This window comes from Hyperolius riggenbachi, chromosome 3 (assembly GCF_040937935.1).
Source record: "Hyperolius riggenbachi isolate aHypRig1 chromosome 3, aHypRig1.pri, whole genome shotgun sequence".
In the NCBI taxonomy this organism is placed as follows: domain Eukaryota; kingdom Metazoa; phylum Chordata; class Amphibia; order Anura; family Hyperoliidae; genus Hyperolius; species Hyperolius riggenbachi.
Window position 1 is genome coordinate 250,775,211 of NC_090648.1, and position 23,458 is coordinate 250,798,668.

Consider the following 23,458-nt stretch of genomic DNA (forward strand, 5'->3'; position numbering starts at 1 on the left):
TCCGCCCATCTTACCTTTCCTGGCTCCTGCTTAGCGTCCATCCTGCTCTGCTCGCACAGTGAAATGCCGAGCTCTGCAGGCATCCGGCGTCTCTTCACTCGCGCCTTCCGGAAATGACGTCATGTATGGGCGGAAGTACGCACTCCGATCGCCGCCATTGAGGGCAACTCCACTGCCAGTCCCTCCGGACGCCCAGGTTTGCCCCACGTCACTTCCGGCGCGCCACAGCCTCCGCCACGAGTGAATCATGGACGCCGCTCGCGTCCTCGGAACCACCACCACCCGGGCAGCCATAACGCGTAGAAGAAGGTAAACCAGCACGCCTCAGACAGCTCTCCTCTCCGGGCCGGTCCACCATACATCGCCAACCAAAGGTCCCCAGCACACCTGGCTAGACGGACCGGCGAGCGACCTAGAGTACTCTTTCCTGGAACAGGAAACGTCAACTGAGGTTAGAGGGGTCAGTTGAAAATTTATAGAGTGCTCAATTGGTACGTTTCCTGTTCCTGGGAGGAGCCTAGGTCGTCTCATGGTGGACCTGTCCTGGAGGTTACTGGAAAAAAGCGTTCAAGGCTAGCAGTTCTGGTCTCTGCTATTGTTTCCTCGCGTTTACTGCCTCTGAAAGCAGCATGTTGCTTTTGAGACTAGACGCAACGCTGGGATCTACTGCCAGGCTTTCATGAAAGCCTGCAAAAGCCAGCTCTAAACGCTCCCATTTACTTGCATGGGATGGCAGTAGATCCCAAAAAACGCTGCATCTGAAACGCTGCGTTAAACGCCACAAAAACGGCCTAAGTGGAATAATTCAGTTAAAAAAAAAAAAAACAAGCATAATGCACAAAGGTAAAACTGCTGCCTTCTAAAATATACTAATTACCATCACTGCTTCCACAGTTTCAAGTCATGATGAGTGGTTATATACTGGTATACAAAACATGCACACAGAGGAAATCAAGACCATTCCTGCTAACAGAACTCACAGAGAAGGGCGTGATCAGTTTGTGCTTCTCTGATTGTCTGGGCACAATCTCATGAGCGTTTCCTCCATTTAGTCTGACAAAGACCGGCCAATCAGAGAAGTGCAAATCAATAATCTGATAAATTGCATGCTTCTTCATGAATTCTTCTTGCGGGAAACATTCTTCCAGGAGAACTAAACATATCTTCACAATAATAAAACCCACATAGATATTAGCTGTTGGCACACGACAGAAAAATAAGTACAGACATCATACATTCCAAGACGACATTTTATTAAATAGTGAAGTGAGCAGCACACAACAGTTACAACACATTTTGATAGTGTCGGTAAGGGTTGGGAAGGCACCAGGCCATGGTACACTTGCTTAGAGTCTTGTTCTAGCCTCTTGGGCTGGGTTTGATTGCAGAAACGACACTTTTAACATGGAGTTTATATAATGTCCCTCATTTGTTTGTGTTTCCTCCCACTGCTCTGCTTACCTCTTTAAAACTCAAAAATAAACCAGCAGGTTAAAGGGTACAGACTCAAACCTGCCACTTGTCCTTTTTGGGACCTCAGTTTGTGAGCTCCATTGAGATACAGTATATTATATGATTAGTTCAATGTTCTCTTTAAAGCTCTGTGAAAATTGTGTACAAAATAAACTGAAAAATACAATAAGCATTTACATCCTGTTAGTATAACCTCTGTTTACCACCTGACACACATGCAGAGGTGTGCCTGTTCATTAAATGGCAAAAAATGTTGAAAGATGGGTTAAATAATGTACCTCTCCCTTGTCAGGAAATAGCATTCTCAGATAACAAATAGTGGAAAATGGATAGCTTTGTGACGTTGTACAATTGAAATTAGGGACTGCTTACAGTAAACACGATCACCCTTGCATGCCCAAGTCCAGATGGACCCAGTTGTTTTCAAGGTTCTCAATTCCTAACAGGTGTGCAGTAAATTCATTCATGATCTGGACAATGCCAAGTCCTAAATGAGGACTTTGTCAGACACTGTGAGGAACTTTGGGCCTTGTTTAACTTTTTTCTTCTTAGTTTTTCTCTTTTTAGATCATTTTAATTTTTAAAATAACATAGTGTAATCCAGTTAAAAACAGTATAAATGTATTTAAACAATGCACTCACATTTGGGTAGAAACAATCTGCGCAGAGGGTGATTAGACATGCACCTCCCAGGCTATTACCACTATGGGAACATTATGAGGTGGAACTATAAGGGATGTGTAGCTGCAGTAGCAGTAACACCATGGGAGTGATTCCAGCAGTGTAATTGAATGGTGTCGAGGAAGCCAAATGGGGTGGCGAGATGAAGGCGTAAGGATTACTAACTACACCGCCGGTGAGTTGGGTGCAGGGTGAGCTGAATGATGGTTCACCCTGCTGCTGCTGAAATGCCTCTGAGTCTTAGCAACTTGTTAGAGAGAAGTAATTCAGGCTCCGGCAATTGCTTACCGGAACCCCAAATTACCCATGCGCAGGCCATGGACTATAGCACTGCTGCTGTAGTGGCGCCCAACTCAGGTGCTAGAAAAACATTGGGAGACAGACCCTGCTTCAAATTCAAAATTAGAAAGACTTTATTCAAAAATGTAGACAACATTGTATAGACACTGAGTGCCACTTTAAAACCATAAAATCACTCACTGCAGATGTTAATAGCACAGCCGGCTGGGCTCACACTTACAGCAGACTTCTCTCACCAAGCACACCTGGGATCCCACCACACATCTGCTTAGCAATAGGCACTGGTTGCTAGAGAAAGTGATATAAGCGCAAATAAAGTCCCAAAGCTAGCTCTCCGCGATAACACATAAAGATCACCCCCCCCCCCCCCGCCAGAGCACTGCGTTGCCCGGACCAATGAGTTCCGGGCAGCGCTATGGGCTGCATCGGAGGCGGCTGACGTCATTCCGATCGTCGCCATGGCGACAGGAGAAGCCAAACAGGGGAGCACGTTATATACGCGCTCCCCTGTTTGCTATTGATGCCGGCAACGATCGCACTAGAGGGACACATGTGCCCTCTAGTGGTGTTTCATGTAGCTACCACTCTGGTAGCTTTACATGAAACAAAAAAAAACAAAAAAAAAACAAAAACAAAAAAAAAAAAAAGGATTTTTTGCCTATTTGGCAAAAAAAAATTAACCGCCAGGGAGGTTAAGAAGCCTAGCCAAAGAGGTGCATAGGGGAGTGTCTGTCTAATCACTCTATGCATATATTGTTCATACCCAAATGTGAGTGCGTTGTTTTAATAAATGTATAATGTTTTTAACTGGATTATGCTATGAGGGTTTTTTTCCTCTTGAGGTTAAACGTTTTGGAGGAATCAAGATTAAGGATATTGCCAAATGGTTGTGGGACGCCCCGTTAGGTCTACAAAAGCCTTTGGTATTTTATCTCACAGGCGTACAAGAGGAATCGGCGCAGGAGACTTGGGTGCAGGATACAGCCGGTATATGGCTGATCCTGCTGCTGCACAAGTCCCGGCCGTGTTAAATACTATTCCCCCTCTAGGCCACCATGGATGGTGGAGAATGAAATAATTTGGCTTCCAGCAATTGCTGGAAGCCGAATTACTGTGTTTTAAAAGTAACTTCAGCTCCATCTTCTGACGTCACCAAAGTTACTCCCTGTGCGCGGGATTCACTGTGTTCGTCTCACAGAGGTATCCACACAAAGGATGAGTCTAATTCCATTTGGGTGTTGGTGGAGGTCAATGTGTTTTCTACTTTGAGCTGTAATGTGGACTGGTTGGAGCCAAGAAGCGAACTATATTGAACTTTAATTTGTGGGGATAACAACTCGCATACCTCAGCAAACCAACTGAATAGAGTTTTTGAACTTTAATTTGGTTACTGCACACAGATGTTGATGTTTTGTGCATGTTTGATTATAGCACTGAACATGATGGCAATCCACTGAATGGTTTTTGCATCATTTTCGAACATGGTGTTTTTTTATATGCACAGTATTTTATGCAGATTCTGTAGAATCTTGCAGGATTTGCACACAATTTGAATGCAATTTTGCACATACATTTTTGGCACTAGTCTACTTTTGGGGACCCAGCAAGAAACCTCATAAGGAAATTGAGCTAATGTGATTGGGTGGACAGCACCCTCTCAAACTGCTAGGTTTTCAATAGGTTGTAGTAAACTACACCCACACCATTTGCCCAATCACAATGCCTTGTGCTGTAAGAGGGTACTGTGATTGGAGAACTGTTCCCTACGAGGTTTCCCACTGGGTCCCCTAAAGTAGACTAATGGCAATTTTTTTAGCATTCACTAAGACTTCACACATGCGGTAGTAGTTTGGTCATTTAAGATGTTTGGCAAACAGTAGACGTCTAACAGGATGTGGCGTAAACCTCGGCAGCAAGCTGCATTCTGCTACGGTGATGCTCTTACACTTCTGTACTGCAAGTGAAGTATGGTCCAGTGTTAGCTGAGGAACACAAATGCAGACATCAAACCAACAAGCTTTGATTCTGGCAATAATACCTTTAATGACTATTGATGACCATGTACAGTTAGTCATTAAAGGTGTCACCAGAATCAACACTTGTTGGTTTGATTTCTGCATTTCCACTTCTGTGCTATGACCTCAAAACAATTGTAAGAGGCATCCCCAGCATCCCTTTAGACCTGCATGTCTCCTTCTAGTCCCTCTAAATCTGTCAGTCTTTCACAACTTTTTTTTTTTTTTTTTTATAGCCTGAGCTTACATGAACTTTCAGTAACCATACGACAAACCAAGCTTGGATAAGGTCAGCAGTTGCTCCCCAGCATCTGGGAGCAAGTGTCTAGAGGATTAAAATCTAAAGGGCTGCAGGGGAAACCTCTTCCTGTTCTCTTCTCTGCTATCTGACTGATAGAAACTTGTCCCACCCGGCAGTATATCTGTACCAATGAAGAGTAGCAGGACAGGGTGGCTCCTCCTATTGGCTGACCTGTAAGCCTTGGTTCCCATCTGCCATTGGACCATGTGCTGCCAGCAGGAGCAGACAGTGTAGTGTCCAGTCCAATGATCCGGCTGTAGCCCGAGGCAGTTAAGCTATTTCCATGAGCTATATGGGGAACCATTGCATATATTAATACAACAGGAGCCGCTGACTGTCAGTTTTGTGACGAGCGGACAATAAATGTCCATTCTCAGCTCAAGTGGGAACACAGCCTAACATTTTATTGAATGCTGTTTGTTGGTTAACAACTGTAGCCTGGAGATAAATACCTCATACCTCACTTGGTTTTACCAAATGCTCTAATCTTTGTGAACTGACATTTCTTTAAGTATTCACCACACAAGTCGGTAATTTACATCAATGATCAGTAATTTCAGCTTGCCATGCGGTGAATTGACATTTGATAAGATGTTCGGTAAAAATAGATTTTGGTACTTTTCCGTTAGCCGGGCGCATCCACTAGGTGGCGATAAAACTCCACCAGAGTTACATCTTTCCCTACTATCCATGTTGGCCTTGAGGGGGAATAGTAATTAACGCCACCTAGTGGTTGCACCCGGCTAACAGAATAGTACCTAGTTTTTATTTTGCATTACTGAATAGGATTTGTTCAGACAGGGCCATTGCAATAGCATCCATTATTTAGTTCCAATGTGCGAAACACAGTTTTAATTGATACACAATAATTACAGACACTGCAGCTGGAATGAATGAAAACCTGAGAATGGACAGTGTACATTCTCACTAGGCAGATCGGACAGGTCTGAAATAATCGGCCAATCCCCGATCGGACCAGAAGTTGTATCGTGTTCCCAGCATAAAGATTGGAGGTGACAGTAGTTGAGTCAGGATATGACTAGGGCATGCACAAGCGTTTAGTGCCTCTTTTCTAAAGAAAGGGCATGTTTACAATGTATAAGTCAAAAGTAGCAGCAGGTATTTAATACATAAATATCAGGCTTAAAAGAGAACTCAAATGTTACCCCCGGTCAGCTGCTATTATGGATTCAGGCTATTGGCGAGTTCTTTAAAGTTAAAGGACAGATAAATATGAAGCTGAATAGAGGCTATAATAAATCAGGCCCATAGAGTGGCGTTTCCTTCTCTGGCTGACTGTTGTACAGAGAGACATATAAGGTGACGGCCATGCAGACACAGCACTGCAGTCCAGCAATCATGCAGGCGGACAGCCCAGCTGCCCTCACCTTCACACTCAGCCGAGGAGGCTGCTCTCACTGCTGCGAGGACAGAACACAAGCTCAGCAGCAAACAATTCACCGCGATCCTCATTGCGAGCATTTGCTGACACCGCTCCCTCCCACTCTCAGTTCTAGGTCCCTCCACTGCCTGGTGTCTGACGTGACGTCATCTTCCAGGGACAGCGCACAGCTTGGTTCTCTTCCTCCAATGCTTCGCTATTGGTTGAATGAGAGATTGTACTGTGCAATGTGATCCTTGTTCTGCTCCCGCATTGGCTGCTGAGTCTCATCGTCGTGCCTGTGCATTGGCTAAGCTATAGTTTGCCTACTGCTAAACAGCGGTATGGCGGCGATCGGTGTGCATCTGGGCTGCACGTGTGCGTGTGTGGCCGTCTACAAGGTACAAGACTGCATGGGGATTGCTGACTGTGGCTGGCACATGTCGTGCTGGGGTTTGCAGCTGGGGTTCTTAGGTTCCTGATGTATTTAGACTCCAACTTTATGAAGGCTGTCCTGCTATGCATTAGTCTTCACATTTTAATCGTGCATCTTGTATCCTGCTGCTGATTTCTGGAGCTGTTTTGTGTATGTTAATGATGGCATGCCACAGTCTAATTTCACGTTGCACAATTAAAACCAGCGGCCCTGAGGGAGAGACAAACCTGACTGGGTTTTACAGCTTTTATTGGAACGATTAGACTCGTTCTATTTTTATAATGCATTTTAATATATTCTGCTCTGCACCACTTTTCACTACAGTAGAAGTAAAGGGGGATTTCAGTAATGCTGACACTGAGAACGGTGAGCACCTGACTGGAATTCTAGAACATCTTTGGTCTGGGTGAGAGTTATGTATTTACATTCTATGTCAGCTCCCCTTCCATACACATCAGCCCATCTCTTCCATGAGAAGACCAACATTTGCAGTTTCTTTTATGTTTAGTAGTCTCCATCTTCTGTGACCAGTGCCTCTTTGGGCATTACTTTAAAGCAGGCTTTCTCAACCAGGGTTCCTTGAGTACTCTGCAGGGGTTCCTTGGCATTTTCCCCCATCGTGGTGGAAGTATATAGAGCACACTGTAATAGGTGGTACTGTAACAAGAAGCACTAATTTGGGGGGTCAGGAGACAGTATGATGAGTGGCAGTGTAATAGGAGGTAGTGAAATAAACAGCTACACATACTTTTAAAGACCATGCCTCCTGCAAAATAACTGCAGGGGTTCCTTGAGATCAAAACATTGTTTGCAGGGGTTCCTTGGGATCAAAAAGTTATTTGCAGGGTTCCTCCAGGGTAGAAAGGTTGAGAAAGGCTGGTTTAAAGGATTAAGGTGGCAGTATGTCCACTGTAAACCTAGCCTAAGTTGTAATGCTCTGAAGTATTAAGGTGCCATAGGTTGATGGCCCAAAATGGCCACCTGATCGTAATTACGTTTGATTTCCAGCTGAAATCAATTAAAACTAGTTCCGGACAGAGAGATCTTACTCAAAAGTGGGTGTGTCAGGTGTATGGCAGTATCAACTCCTATTTTTCCCCATTCTAAAATAATGCACCTCTTGGCAGAGTTTTGGCAGCAGAGCGCACACTCCTTCTGTGTCCTGTCTACAAACCCGCTGGTACAAATGTTCTACTGTGAACTGGTGGAAATGGAGACAGGAAACAGAAGGCGCACACCAGTAGACAGATGAGTACACCCCACTGCCAACTCTGCAGGGGCCTAGGGTGAGGCCTGAGTGGCCTGCCAGCCAGCCCTACATGGAGTTGGAGGTTCCATAGATTTTTAGTAGGTTTCAAAGTGAAATCTGTTAAAAAATCTATTTGCAGTGTGTGGCAGTAAAAGATCTCTCTCTGGTCATATTTTGAACAGAGAGGGATCTATTTCTTGGTTACATCTGGTTGCCATCTGCCAGTGTATGGCCACCTAGGGCTATGGCAAACTAGAATGATTACAGCAGTGATTTGGAATCGCTAATGTTCGGCAGCAATTCCAAAAATCGCTATGAAAGTGGATGGTGGTGAGCTCACTGGAGTTTAGAGCTCAGGGTGCAGCATTTTTGCGATTTCGACTCAACGCTAAGTATAGGATCACTGCAAAATTGCTTTGCAATCACTGTACAAAATCAGTTTTGAAGCAATTTTACTACCCAAACCACTCCCTCCAATTTTTTTTTCGCACTTTTGCAATCGCTAGCACTGGAATAAAACTGAAGTGCTTACTAGAGATTTCTAGTTTTTTTTTTTTTTTTTTTTTTTTCCCCTGATCAAAGACAGATTTCCAGTTTCCATCTTTTGAATTACTGGATGCTGAAGCCCAATCGGTTATTTTTGGAAATGTTCCCAGAGGTGGGGGGCATTGTTCTGATAGAAGTCAGATAATTTGCTGTACATTTATGGGAGAAAGAAGTTGTGAGTTTGGTTAGTAGAATTAATTTTACATTTGCTCCTAGCATATTACTGTATTAAAATAGCTACTGATCTTTAGAATGAAAAACAACAAGATCGTACATTTCTTTAGCACGTCTTGGAATTTCATGGTTTTTCCTTGGATCAGTAGAGAGCGCATTTCTCTTGCGCAGACTGGCCGTAACCGGAGGAAGTTACAGGACCCGGTACCGGCGATAGAGAAGGCTGCGGACGGCGACGTGGGAGCGATCTGTGCTCATGGGGCTTGAGGAAGCCCCAGGTATGTATAAAACTTTTATTTTACAGCCGCTCTATTTTAAGTACTCTTTGTGTACAAGGCTTTAAGCAGGCACAAGACGGGATTGTGATTAAAGACCAGGATTTGCCAGACTTTAAAATTTCACATTGGGTATAAAAAAACGTTCCTGCCTGCTGTTTACATTTTTTTTTGTTTTTCAGTACATACAAATTATATGTTCAGTGTGTTTTTGTTTTTTTGGGTTTTTTCTTTCCTAAACCTAACACCTGTATTTGAAGCATTGATTTTGTTCCATTCCAGGATGGCCGAGCTGATGTTGTTGCCAATGATGCAGGTGACAGGGTGACACCTGCTGTTGTTGGGTTCTTGGAGAATGAAGTGGTAAGACACTTGTTTGTGCAAAAGCATCGTAGCACAGTATAATTTGGTAGCTAGCTTGGTCATAAAAAGTTTGTGTGTTTTTTTTTTTCCAGATTGTTGGCTTAGCAGCAAAGCAGAGCAGAGTGAGAAATGCAACAAATACTATTGTGAAAGTGAAACAAATTTTAGGAAGAAGGTATGTTGCCAACCATTGTTCTGTTTTCTACTTAGAAATAGCTGTCTACCTCAGGAACCAGGCTCAAATACTTCAGTTTACAAAAATAAGGCCTCCGAATTTGTGTGTCCTTCAACTACAGATTTTTGCTTGTACAACTCTGGGTGTGTCAAGTCCTACTTTATAGAGCCATACTAATCCATGCCATGCACTGATGAGGACCAACCAGTCTGAAACAGTCTGTGGATGTATGTTGGATTATTTTGGGTTTGTACATACAGTATAACAAGCTGACACTTCATTGCATTCCATTGGTTCTGGAGGTGTGGTTATCTTACAGGGTCAACAAAGGATGATTTGCATATTCAGCAGCAGGGCTGTGGAGTCAGTACAAAAATCTTCAGACTCCTTATGAAACCACCGATTCTGACTCCTTAGTCTAATTTTTACAAAAGCTATGGATTTGGTTCAAAAATCATCTGACTCTTTACTTTATTGAACCCACCGACTCCAGGTACCCAAAATTGCTCTGACTCCACAGCCCTGTTCAGCAGTGATATACTGTGGGACACCTCAAATGCTCAGTCCATCCTGGATAATCACAAATACCTTCTGTTTTAAAGAGGAACAGTAACCAAGAATTGAACTTCATCCCAATCAGTAGCTGATCCCTCCCCCCCCCCCTTCTTATGAGAAACATTTACCATTTGTCGACTAGATTATTAGGAAGATCTGTATGGCTGATACTGTGGTGAAACCCCTCCCACGGTGTGTTGTCATGACCTAGGTCCTGACAGCTTTCTGTGTGAGCCTTGTTGCATTGTGGGGAATAACAGCCGTTCTTGCTCTTTTCTATTTTGTAACTTCACACTTTGTATTGATTTATTTTTTCCCCTTTTTGCTAAAGTTCCTCTTTAAGAAGGCTCTAAATGGGAGTCTGGATAACCCCCTTTTGAGGTGCGATCAGGCAACCTGGTTTTAGGCAGCTCAAGAAATCCACTGTGTAGAAAAGAATAGGTACAAAGCACGTTTCCCTGTCCAAGACAGGTCTCACCTGGATTCAGATGCCTGTCATTGAGATAAAGCCTGTGTATGCTTCTGTCCCTTTCAGAAGCGAACACAGGCTGTATCTCAGACAGAAAAAAGAAAAGAGAGGAGCGCTCTCTGGTGTATTAACCTTTTAATTGTGCTTCTTAGCGCAAGGCAATAAAATAACACTTACAATGTGTATATATAAAATCAAAGCTCATCACATAAATGAAGTACGTCACCACGTCCTGATGTAAACTCAACCGCCTGGTTCGCCTCCACACTATGGCCAGTAATGCGGGGAATCCTAGGATTGAAGAGCGCCGGCGGGATCTGGGACACGGAAACTCGGCAGCTGCCCTGCGTCTATTGCGTCATGACGCGTTTCGGCGTTCCACGCTTTCGTCAGATGACGCATAGGGCATAGTAAAATAGACGGCTGGTTGCCATGGTACTTTGGCGGCTACGGTGGCCGCCAGGAGGCAAACAGTATTCAGCGCTGCCTGCATCGGAAAGTGTATCCCGTTGCTAGGCAGTAGGAAACAATTATTAGTGGATACAATATCTATTGGACCGGCGGGGAAACGGGCGCACCGATTCAAAATAAAAATCAAATGAATTGGATTTTACCCAATTCATTTGATTTTTATTTTGAATCGGTGCGCCCGTTTCCCTGCCGGTCTAATAGATATTGTATCCACTAATAATTGTTTCCTACTGCCTAGCAACGGGATACACTTTCCGATGCAGGCAGCGCTGAATACTGTTTGCCTCCTGGCGGCCACCGTAGCCGCCAAAGTACCATGGCAACCAGCCGTCTATTTTACTATGCCCTATGCGTCATCTGACGAAGGCGTGGAACGCCAAAACGCATCATGATGCAATAGACGCAGGGCAGCTGCCGAGTTTCCGTGTCCCAGATCCTGCCGGCGCTTTTCAATCCTAGGATTCCCCGCATTACAGGCCATAGTGTGGAGGCGAACCAGGCGGTTGAGTTTACATCAGGACGTGGTGACGTACTTCATTTACGTGATGAGCTTTGATTTTATATACACATTGTAAGTGTTATTTTATTGCCTTGCGCTAAGAAGCACAATTAAAAGGTTAATACACCAGAGAGCGCTACTCTTTTCTTTTTTCGTTTTTTTTACAAGTCCTTTTTACTCTGATCCCTGAGTAATATTGGAGCAGCACTCAATGGTGGTTTAACGTGTGGACATCGTGACTGATTGAGCGCAGTGGAGTTGTGTACTTTGCTTGTATCTCAGACAGCCATCTGAATCCCGATGAGACCTGTCTTGGACAGGGAAATGTGCCTTGTACCCTTTTTTGTTTATTTTTTTTAACAGCGCGTTCTTTTGTTTAAGAAGGCAAAATTCTGCTTGTACAATAACCGTTTTGAGAAGCTAAAGTGGAACTATAGTCAACATTTTCTCAATACGGCGTTCCTCACTATGTTGCCCTTTAGAGAAACACACTCTCCTCATAAAAAGTAACGGTTGTCGGAGTGTGGTTTTTTTTTTTTTTTTTTTTTCCACTTTGCGAGGAGCACTGCAAGGGTTTTTACAGTGCAGGGCTTATCTGGTTGCTGCTACTTTTATTAGGTCTTGTACACACCATGCAATTTTAACTGCAGACTCTACGTCCAATTGAGTAAATGATCGGACAAACCAATATACAGCTTATTGATTGCCAGTGACTGATTCCAAGCTCAAAATCAATTTTTCTCATTTGATCAATCAAAATACCGACTTTTATTACATATGTATGTCCGATTCTGATGGAATTTGGATGGATTCCAGACTCTGGTACGACCAATATGCAATTAACTCTCCAGAGTTTCTCCTAGATGATAATTTTTCATCTTCAGTGTTCTCCCCAGGGGCAATTAGGTGGGCGGGCCGCCCTGCTGTTTTGAAACCTCGCCCGCCTGCCTAGCAGGTCAGCACCTTGTCTCCTAGCAGCCGATACAACAACTGCATCCAGGCTTTGTGTCTGGCTAGGCGGAGTCGAAGTGCATGCTGGGAGAGCGGCGGCATCTGAAACGCTAGAGACCCTCATACACCTGCTCCGTTTTTCAAGTATTTACTGAGCGGCAAGGATGTCTCGCAGCGGTGATCTTCTAGAAAATGGCGCCCGTGCAGCCTCCCGCCGGGGACACATTTTAAGGCTGTAATTCATGCATAGGTGAATGGGGAGGGATGAGTCAGCATCCCACGCCAATCAACGGGCATCCGTCCCACCCACCTACCAATATGATGCCGCTTCAAGATGGACCCAGCCAGCAGTGATTGGCACGCGTGGCGCTGGCTGGCAGAAGTGGATGGTGGAATCCGGGGGATCAGCAGGGCTGTGCCCTGTCTGGCAGCACGAAGCAGGTACTGAAGCTGGGGGGAGACCTTTGGGAAACAGCCGAGGATCAATGTGAGGAGCGATCTGCTGCCATTCTATCTGAGAGGGAGGGGGGACCTACCTACCCACCCCACTAGCCACTAGTCTGACCTACCTACCCACCCCACTAGCCACTAGTCTGACCTACCCACCCCACTAGCCACTAGTCTGACCTACCTACCCACCCCACTAGCCACTAGTCTGACCTACCCACCCCACTAGCCACTAGTCTGACCTACCTACCCACCCCACTAGCCACTAGTCTGACCTACCTACCCACCTCACTATCCTGACCTACCTACCCACCCCACTAGCCACTATCCTGACCTACCTACCCACCCCACTAGCCACTAGCCTGACCTACCTACCCACCCCACTAGCCTGACCTACCTACCCACCCCACTAGCCACTAGTCTGACCTACCTACCCACCCCACTAGCCACTAGTCTGACCTACCTACCCACCCCACTAGCCACACCTACCTACGCACCCCATTAGCCACTAGTCTGACCTACCTACCCACTCACCCACCCCACTAGCCACCAGCCTAACCTACTTACCCACCCACTCACCCCACTGGCCACCAGCCTGACCTACTTACCCACTCACTGCACTAGCCTAAACTATTTACCCACCCACTCACCCCACCAGCCAGACCTACCTACCCACCCACCCCACTAGCCACCAGCATGACCTACCTACCCACCCTACTAGCCACCAGCCTGACTTACACCCCTCTAGCCTCACCTACTTACCCACCCACCTCACTAGCCACCAGCTTGACCTACTTACCCACTACACTGTTACATTACAGTTGGCTACGCCTATGTCATGGTTCCACCCATTTTCCAGCACACGTCATGGCCACACCCATTTTACCCCACCTGGCTACTTTTTCATGCCACCCGGCTGAAAAAAATGTCTGGGGAGAACACTGATCTTCTATTTCAAATAATTTTGCAGCACCTTGCAATTGAAAAAGTACCATAACATTTTTTGAGTATTTTCTTGCTTGCTGGTGGTTTTAAAGGGCATTTTATTTACAAGTTGTGAAAATATCACCTAGGTGAAAAATGTAATTGAATGTGGGCCTGGATCTCTTGGCGACACTCTGGGGCATCTGTACACATCCTAGATTCTTGGCAGAGGTGGCCCTGACCCCTTGGTTAACCCTTTCTGGACCAGCACCCTCTGCCCCCTTAAGGACCAGAGGGTGCTGGTCCAGCAAACCGCCGCTTCCCGGCGAATCGCCGAAAGTTACCATCGCTCCCGCCGTACACGCCACTCTGTCCTCACCACAGGCTGCTCTCTCTGCCATCGCTATGACGGCAGAGCGCTGTGCGCCGGTCAGGAGCCGCTTTCATTGGCTCCTGACCCTGTCATTCCATGTAAGCCAATGGGAAAGGCTTACATGAATGACAGGGCCAGGAGCCAATGAAAACTGCTCCTGCCCGGCTCACAGTGCTTTGCCGTCATAGAGGCGGCAGGGCATCACATTGCGGCGGGGGCAGAGCGGACCAGGGGACGGGCTGGGGCGCGCGGTCAATGGGACGTAGAGTTTACGTCCGGTCAGGACCGCAGCGCCCCTGCCCGCCGTGGATTTATACTCGCTCGGTCCGCAGGTAGTTAAAAACCATCTAGCTTGTGTGCATTCTTTGTTTTACCATACATATTGCAGATTCTTAGCTGTACTGTGAGATGGGGGTACTTGCTTTTTTCAGCAAGTAATGGCATTTTTGTGAAAATCACAACTGTATAGGCAATAAGCAGTATGGAGTAAATGTTTTTAATGTTATTTCATATACAACAAATGTTATACTGTAATGCTCCTTTAAAGTTTTATGTACAAACTCCTTTTCCTTTTGCAACCAAAATCACCTCCTTTTTAATTGACTGAGACTAAAGCCTAGTACACGCCTTCAATTTTTATTGGCCAATCACTGACCAGTTTTACCATCTCCATGTAGTATGAGAGTTTTCTACACAATCTGTTCATAGTATTCAAAATCTGTTGATCCTCATACTACATGGAAGTGGTACAATTGGCCAATCAAAATTGAACGTGTGTACCAGGCTCTACAGGAATGGTATTTTTTTTTTATTTTCATGATTTTTTTTTATTTATTTTTTAATACTCCTTATTTAACCACTCAGTTTTATCTATATGTTCTGCATTGCAGCTTTGAAGACCCACAAGCTCAGAAACACATCTCTGAGAGCAAATGTTCAGTGAGTAGAAAAGACTCAATTTGGGGTTTAAAAATTTTAGAAATTCTCTTCAAAAATAGCATCTGACTGCAGTGTTAGCCCCACACATTGAAGTGCAATATGACATGACAGACTCAGACTTTTGTGTGACCGGCTTTGGGGATCAGCAACAGATGCAAGTGTGCATCTGTTTCAGCAGTGCTTTTGTTATTTTGGTGCCTGATGACATAACCATGTGATGACAGACATTACATGCAAGCTATCGGGCAACAGCAGGTCTTAGTGTGCCTCCATGCCCTCAGTTCCACCAGTGCTCCCCTCTCACCCCAACTGGCTGTGGTATGTATATGTGGGGGGACACCTGGCTCTATATTCGGACCATAAAATGCACTGACTTTTCTCCCCGACTCTTGTGTCTTATGGTCTGAAGGATACTGCACTTACACCAATAAAAGCAGTGCAATGCTATTGATGAAATTAAACAGTGTTTCCACTGTAGAAGGATACCCGAAGTGACATGATGAGATAGACATGTGTATGTATAGTACATAACTATGCTGTGTTCCTTTTTTTTTTTGTTTTTGTTTTTTTTTTTTTGTTTCTCTGCCTGAAGGAGTTAAATATCAGGTATGTAAGTGGCTCAGTCCTGACTCAGACAGGAAGTGACTACAGTGTGACCATCGCTGACAAGAAATTCCAACTATAAAACACTTTTCTAGCAGAAAATGGCTTCTGAGAGCAAGAAAGAGATAAAAAGGGGAATTTCTTATCAGTGAGGGTCACACTGTAGTCACTTCCTGTCTGAGTCAGGAATGAGCCACTTACATACCTGATATTTAACTCTTTCAGGCAGAGAAAGGAAAAATAGGAGCACAGCATAGTTATTTGTGTGCTAGGCACTGTACAGACCCATGTCACTTCGGGTATCCTTTAAAAGCATTTAGCAAGGGTGAGGCATAACCATTTATTATAATAATTTTTAGATTGTTGAAAAAGGTGGAAAGCTGAAGTATGAAATAGATACGGGAGAAACCGTGAAATTTGTGAGCCCGGAAGATGTTGCAAAACTCATCTTCAGTAAAATGAAAGGTACTTTTTAACATGTGACCATTATTTATTTAATTTTTATTTTTCTTCAACACTGACCAAATTATTTTGTTGCTTGTTAGAGACTGCACAGTCTGCTTTGGGATCAGATGTCGCGGATGTGGTCATCACCGTTCCTTTTGACTTTGGTTCAAATCAGAAAAAAGCTCTTGGGTAAATATGTATTTTGTAAAAAAAATTTTAATGAACATTTTGTTTCTACAGAAATTCCTTATGTCTTTCTAAATGCTTTGAAAAATGTTTCTCTTTGAAACTCCATCCTAGAGCATCAATATCAGCCTGGTGAAGTATAGTTTATTTGTTCTACACAGTAGTACCATATTGCTGTGTGTATAGTGTATTGCTTTGCCATTTCTAGAGTATACCTTTGCACCAAAATCTTAACACCTACTGCATGTGCTGAATGTTCTCTTTTGCATATTTCCATAGTGCCCCTACAGTAGAGTTCTCAGTAGTGCAACTATAGTTTTGTGCATATATGCTTATCTCACCTAATGGGGATGTTTATTATCTTCCTCTTACTACTGTGCATGCAGTTTAGCAGATTAAAGCTTGACTTGGGTCCTATGGAAGAAAAGCCCTTTACAAATGTTTTGTTGTTGTTAAAGTGACCCTGAGGCCGGCTTCACACTGCAGATTGGCGGTGGGAAACAGGCCTTCAGGAATTACTGCCTTAGTATGTGGTAATCCCTGTCTAACATCCGGCCAAACAGGAAGTGACTCGCATTTACTGTTTTTGCAATCGATGACGTGCGTGGAAGCGTGTTTCTAAAATATGCATCCACACATGCGTGACGCAGATAACTGCGGCGGGTTTTTAAAATGTACGTGCCTTGCCATAGACTTACATGACTTCCGGCCCAGTGCCGGTCGCTGCAGGAGCCACGCGATAACGTAGATATTGAAGTGCGTTAGGGCACTTCCAGCGCTGCTTACCGCAACGTGGGGAGTGTGAATTCCCCCATAGATTAACATTAGGCTGCTGTGAGGTGTGCTAAAATTACTGCATCAACTCTTTGTGAAAGGGCCTTGAAGTGAGGAAAAGATTCAAAATGAAAATTTGCAAACAAACGCATAGAAAAATTACAGAAACATGCACAAACATTCCACTATAAAAAACCCGAATAAATTGTGCATGCAGGAGATTGCATGCAGAAAGGCACAATCCTTTAGGCTAGCTAGGTTCACAGTGGTACATTGTGGGGCAACTTTATGGGGGCATCTTAAAGGTAATTGGAAGGTAACCAACCCCCCCCCCCCCCCCCCCAAAAAAAAAAGATACTTGCCTAAGGAGAGGGAAGGCTCTGGGTCCTATAGAGCCTTCCCATTCTTCTCACGGTCCCTGCGTTCCAGCGTTGGCGCCTGCGTTTAAATCCCCCACTGCGGGAGGCTTTTGGAAGTCTTTGGGAGTCCAAGTGCTTGCAAAAACTTCTGTTTCTGATAGCTTCCTGTATCGGCAAAGAGTAGTATTCGACCGATTGGTCGAATACTGCTCCTGGGGGAGCCAGCTGTGGAATGCAGGGACTGTGAGAGAAGCAGGAAGGTCCATTGGGACCCAGAGTCTTCCCTCTCCTTAGGTAACTATCTGTTGGAATGTTTTTGTTTATTTTATTATTTTTTGCTTCCCATTTGCTTTAACGCAAAAAGTCGCTCTGCAATAGTCAGTTTATGGAACTTTCACAGTGCACATGTGGTACATTAGGATCCAACGCATTACAGTATCCCAACGCACAGATGGCAGTGCATTACTGCATAACGCATGCATTAACAGGAAGTGAAGCATACTCTTCATTGACTGTATGCTTCACTGTATGCCACCTAAAGGTTGCATAATGTGCGGTGCAACTTTTTCTTTCCATTGCGTTGCATTCCTTTTATACAGGTAACACAACATCTCACTCTGAACCTAGTCTTACTCCACTGGATCTCAAGGCTAATGAAATGGCACTGCAGGGAGTATTCACAAATAAACAAAACCATTTTCTTTAAAGGACAACTGTAGTGAGAAGAATATAGATGCTGCTATATTTTTCCTTTTAAACTATACTAGTTGCCTGGCTATCCTGCTGCTCTATGTAGCGGCAGGAGTGTCTGAGTCGCACCAGAAACGAGCATGTATATAATCTTGTCAGATCTGACAATAATGTCAAACACCTGATCTGCTGCATGCTTGTTCAGGGTCTACTGCTAAAAGTATTAGAGGCAGAGGATAAGCAGGAAAGCCAGGGAATTGGTGTTGCTTAAAATGAAATAAATATGGCAGCCTTCATATCCCTCTTGCTTCAGTTGTCCTTTAAGATTTTAAATATTACTGCAACATTTCTTTGTGAAGTGCTCTCCTCGTTTATCTCTGCTTCTTCTTAATTGTCTTGGATGGAGTGCACTGGAATCTGTCTTAATGGATTTATTTACATTTACTTTACAGGGAAGCAGCAACGGCTTCTGGATTCAACATTTTGCGCATGGTTCATGAACCCTCTGCTGCTCTCTTAGCATATGGCATCGGGCAGGATTCACCCACTGGTAAAAGGTATACTGAAGCAGAGTTCACAGAGGCTCTTTACATGGGATTCCGATTTGTGATTTTGAATCAGTCCTGCGTGCTGCGTTTTTTTTTTCTTGCGTTTTTTCTTTGTTGATAGCATCTGGGGAAAATTGAAATCGGATTTGCAGTGTGTAAGAGGCGTAAAGGAGACCAAACAATGCATGAAACCTTTGGAAGAACTGTGGAGCCGCACACTGCCTGCTGCCCCACCCCCCCTCCCCCCCCCAGGTCTCCCCCACCTGTGTGCTTCATCCATTCTGATTTTTCTATGCCCTCTGTCCTTTCTGATAGCTTTATCCTTTAAGCAAATTTATTGCTGTGATATGTTCAGAAAACTGTGCACGGATGAGTAGTGTGAGGCAAATTCTAATCCTGCAAAGTGTATGTACCTAAGTACTAGTTGGCAATTTAAAATAGGAGCTTAGATAAAAGATAAGTATAATGGTGGCAGAGTTCCAAATGAAATCATGTTCTTGTTTGTTGCAGCAATGTGTTGGTGTACAAGCTAGGAGGGACATCCTTATCTGTCACTATGATAGATGTAAACAGCGGAATATATCGAGTGCTTGCAACAAAGACTTATGACGACATTGGAGGAGTTTGTATTACAGAAGCTCTGGCTCAGTATTTGGCATCTGAATTTCAGAGGTATGATCTTAGTCCACTTAAACCACAATGGAAGATTAATAAGCACATATCAGGTGAATTAAATATAGCCTGCGATTTGACATCACCTTATAAGGCCGCAATAGACGATTGGGGCTTGTGAAATGGGTTCATTTCTTTCCTGCTTGCTGAGGTGAATTGTATTTTTATTTGTACAATTCTTTAAATGGTTTTTTTTTTTTTTTCCAATAGGTCATACAAACATGATATTCGGGGTAATGCCCGGGCTATGATGAAACTAATGAACAGTGCTGACACTGCCAAGCATTCTTTGTCCACTTTAGGAAGTGCCAATTGTTTTGTGGATTCTTTGTATGATGGCATTGACTTTGAGTGCAATGTTTCCAGGTAAGCTGATTGCAATCTTGCACTGGGTGGGTGCTCAAGTAGTCGAAGATTCATAAAACCTGTGATTAAGGTAGCGGTCACACAGTAGTTTAACCTCTTTAGCGGTAATCCCGAGTCAAGCTCGGGATGGAAAGCCGCAGAACAGGGTAGTAATCCCATACCTGAGTGAGTTTCATGCAGGAGCTGCTGCAGACCTCTCTGAGGTATGTTTTTCTTCTTGTTTTTAGGGTCTAAAAGTTTGTGAAAAAAATGTTATGGCTTTTAGACCTTAAATCTACAAATAATCATAACGCCATGGAAGTTAAATCGCAGGCGTTTTACCACAATGCAAAACAACATGCAGAAACACAAGTAATGCCTGTTGTGGTTTCAGGAAACCTAACAAAAAAAAAAATAATAATTTAAAAAAAACTGTACAACCTGCCCTACTTTATGCATATATATTGTGCTGAATTGTGCAAGGCATCATCTGTTTCCCACAAACACTAGTGTGATATCTCCTTACTCCTGTGCCATCTACAATAATTGGGTAGTGTATGTGTTTAAAAAGTGAACATAAATATTGGTGGTGTAGCAAGACCAGTTCGAAGACAAGTGAAGCACGTTTGATGCAACTGAGAGTAACCAATTAGATTTCAACTGTTAAAGGGAACAACGATTCTGTTGGTTGCTCTGCATATAATATATACAGTTATGCATGTAGGTTTTATAACTCGTGTTCTAAATTTCTGAGGAGCACTGAAATCTGTTCTTGGTTTTTCCTTCCTTGGTAAATGTGATCTGGTAATGTTGGTTCGGCTGAAACTTTTGCCTTGCTTCCAATAGTAGACTTAATGGGGTTGGTTTGAAAATAAAGCTGGCCACTATGGGGAACAAGCATACAATTTGTCTAAATACCTTGTAACGATTGCGGAATTATTGCCGTGGTCAGCGCACAGGATGCGCGCTGACACTGCAGAAATCCTCCACAAGTGTATAATCTGAGAGAACCCAGCTGCGGTGCAATGCACCTGTAGAGGGGAATTCCTGCCGGCAGATGGAGCTGTGGAGAACAGAGGAACAACCCCTCTGTCCTGCCACAGACGCCAGATAGGAATTGTACATGGGGAGCAATGCAGGGCAAGATAGCCCTTAAAGAGAGAGAGCACAGAGACAGAATATATGTATGTCTACCAATCCAGTCGCCGCCCGGCGACGGTCGACATACGACAGCAAAAACCAAAGTGTGAACGCAATCGCAAGAGTGGCGATTGCCAACAGTGACACAAGGCAGAGTAAAGGTTTAAACACAGGAGCAGAGCGAAAGGCACAGCATATCATACAATGAGAATGACAACGAAAATAACAAACGCAATACCTAAACGCGGTCACCGCGCGTTAGGCGCAACAGCGACAAGTGCCTTTACGCCGCGGTCTCCGCACGATAAGCGCAACAGAGACAAGCACGCCACCCTGACTAACGAACACAAATGAACAAATAACCGGAACGTTTGCTAAGCGGCTGCCTTGCCGCAGACAACCGCAAGCGTTTGCTCCAGACAGACGAACGGAAAACAGGAATAGGTCAGATAAGATCCACCGCTCTTCCGCCAGAGCGAATGCGATCCGGGTTCAGGGAGCTAGCAGGATCCACTGCTCTTTTCCACCAGAGCAGGTGTGATCCGAGTACAGGAATAGGCCTAGTAGGATCCACTGCTCTTTCCGCCAGAGAGAGTACGATCCACATGGCAAGACAGACAGGAGTAACCAGTAGCAACCGCAGCTACGGTAAATTTCCAAGACATCGACTAGCGAGATCCACTGCCACTACCGCTAGGGCAAGTGCGATCCAGGTACTGGACCAAACGATTCACCATCGCCAACCGCTGGCGACAGTGCAATCGCAAGGACAAGACAGGCAATACAGATAATACAACCTGACTGCACTAGAAGGATTGCCTAGTGCAGTCCCCAGGAGTTACTCTAATATAATCTTAGCAAACAGCAGCATGGCTGACACTCTAGGAGTGTTTGCAGGAACAAACCTTCATGACCAGCAAAGGATTGTGGGATCACATGGTATTTATACTGCAAGTCTTCAAAGGAGGTAGCTAGGCAATTTGCATGACAAATGTATGCAAATTCCTCAGCAGCAGAGCAGGTCTGAAACTTGCAAAGTGAAGACAGGTCTCTTTTCCAGAGACCTGCAGCCCACAGACTTAAGGAATGGTCAAACAGCTGTCTGCCTGTGCAGACAGCTGAGCGGATCATTACAGTACCCCCCTCTCTAGAGACGGCTTCCAGACGTCTCTCAAAACAGATATTAGCAAAAAAATCTGACTGAAGACTCATGAAGGTCGGGACAGCCTGACAAGGCCCAATTCCAAAGTCAATCCCCCCGAAAACGACCCCGCAGGAAGCAGAAGCCACCGAAACATGCCCATCAGTACTACAAGTCTCAGCGTAACACCCATCAGAACTGTGAACGCCAGAGAAGCACTCATCGACACCTTCTGAGCCATGCCCGCCACCTTCCAGGGACCGTCCAAAAATGCCAAACCTGCCACAATACCTATTTGAAGTGTCCCTTTCCACATAGAAACCACTGTTGATCTCATCCAGGGTACCAGGAAATATTTTTCTCCCAGAATCTCCCAGAACACTTTAAAGCTCCGCAGAGATCCCAAGAGGGCAGAACGATCACCAGGCTCACATGGAGAACTATCAAGAACCCCTATGGAACCAATGACCATTCCGGATTCAGGATTACCAGGACAGGCATCAAGATCAGGGCTTTCAGGGACCACTTCTGGGCATGCAGGCAGGCAACATCAGAACATGTTTCCACCGAGGAAGCATCTGAGCATGCTGGCAACCGAGACTCACTTGGGCTTTCTGGGTCACAGAGCGCATCGGGGTACACTAGCACAAGGGAAACCTCAGGACACGTCGAGGAACTGCCAACCTCAGAATCCGTCACGACAAGATCAACACCAAAACCGGGCAGAGAATCATCACGAGTAGTGGTCACAAGCACTGGACTTTCAAAAGAAGACTTGAACTCCGACTTAGAAATTTCTGTGACTGTACTGGTATCTAACCAACACACATCATTGACTACGCATGACTGAAGCTCCACCAGAGCTGCAAAAGTAGTCAATATAGCAGCGATGCCTACTGAAGTGGGCAACACCTCAGGCGGCCCTGCGGCACAGGAGGCACCTCCTACAAGTTCTGCACCCTTTGGGAGGAACTCGGAGACCTCCAGAACATCAAACAAAAACTCAGGAGCAATTTTCCCAAGTTTTCTGACAAAGAAATCAAGGATTCTGAACTATCCATGTTACAGGGCAAAACATCAAATACATTTTGCGGACATAGCAAATGTCCCAGGGATGGTTCTACAATCCGCTGAGACTGAGTTTTATCTTCACGAACAGGATGCACAGGAATATTTACTGGAACACACCCTGACCTCCCAACTCTAATCTCACTGCACGCAGAATACTGCATTGCAGTCAAACTAGACTGCAATTCCAAAATGGCAGAAAAAAAGGTGAGAATGGTAGCAATACCCAGACGAGCCTCTAGGGTCACTGCAGGAGTTTTTATGCAAAGCAATATTGACTCATCCAGAGTACAGGGTGGAGAGTCAGTACTATCTGCTGAGCAAGAAAGGAACTCGCAAATGTCAGTACAAGTGGACATCCTGGTTTTATTCATGGTACAGGGCAGGCTCACAGAGACCTTCTCTGGACAAGGCACTTATTCCTCAATATCAGATTCGCAAAACCAAAGCGCTGTCTCATCCTTAGATTCGGCTAACAATGTCGAATC

The 23,458-nt window shown here is 44.7% G+C and overlaps 2 protein-coding genes across 2 annotated transcripts in view; one reads left to right on the forward strand and one right to left on the reverse strand.

Moving 5' to 3' along the window:
- CDNF (cerebral dopamine neurotrophic factor) overlaps positions 1–6,328 on the reverse strand; it is a 31,926-nt gene extending 25,598 nt beyond the window's left edge. Inside the window, exon 1 of the mRNA XM_068276157.1 lies at positions 6,159–6,328. Within this exon, the coding sequence (XP_068132258.1) occupies positions 6,159–6,252 (94 nt within the window). The 5' untranslated portion in view covers positions 6,253–6,328. The remainder of the gene's footprint in view (positions 1–6,158) is intronic.
- Positions 6,329–6,402: 74 nt separating this feature from the next.
- The window catches only part of HSPA14 (heat shock protein family A (Hsp70) member 14), a 35,376-nt gene continuing 18,320 nt past the window's right edge, over positions 6,403–23,458 (forward strand). The window contains exons 1-9 of the mRNA XM_068276156.1: positions 6,403–6,552; positions 9,114–9,194; positions 9,287–9,369; positions 14,949–14,997; positions 15,960–16,065; positions 16,146–16,236; positions 18,509–18,613; positions 19,115–19,276; positions 19,487–19,642. Coding sequence (XP_068132257.1) covers positions 6,496–6,552; positions 9,114–9,194; positions 9,287–9,369; positions 14,949–14,997; positions 15,960–16,065; positions 16,146–16,236; positions 18,509–18,613; positions 19,115–19,276; positions 19,487–19,642 — 890 coding nt within the window. The 5' untranslated portion in view covers positions 6,403–6,495. The remainder of the gene's footprint in view (positions 6,553–9,113; positions 9,195–9,286; positions 9,370–14,948; positions 14,998–15,959; positions 16,066–16,145; positions 16,237–18,508; positions 18,614–19,114; positions 19,277–19,486; positions 19,643–23,458) is intronic.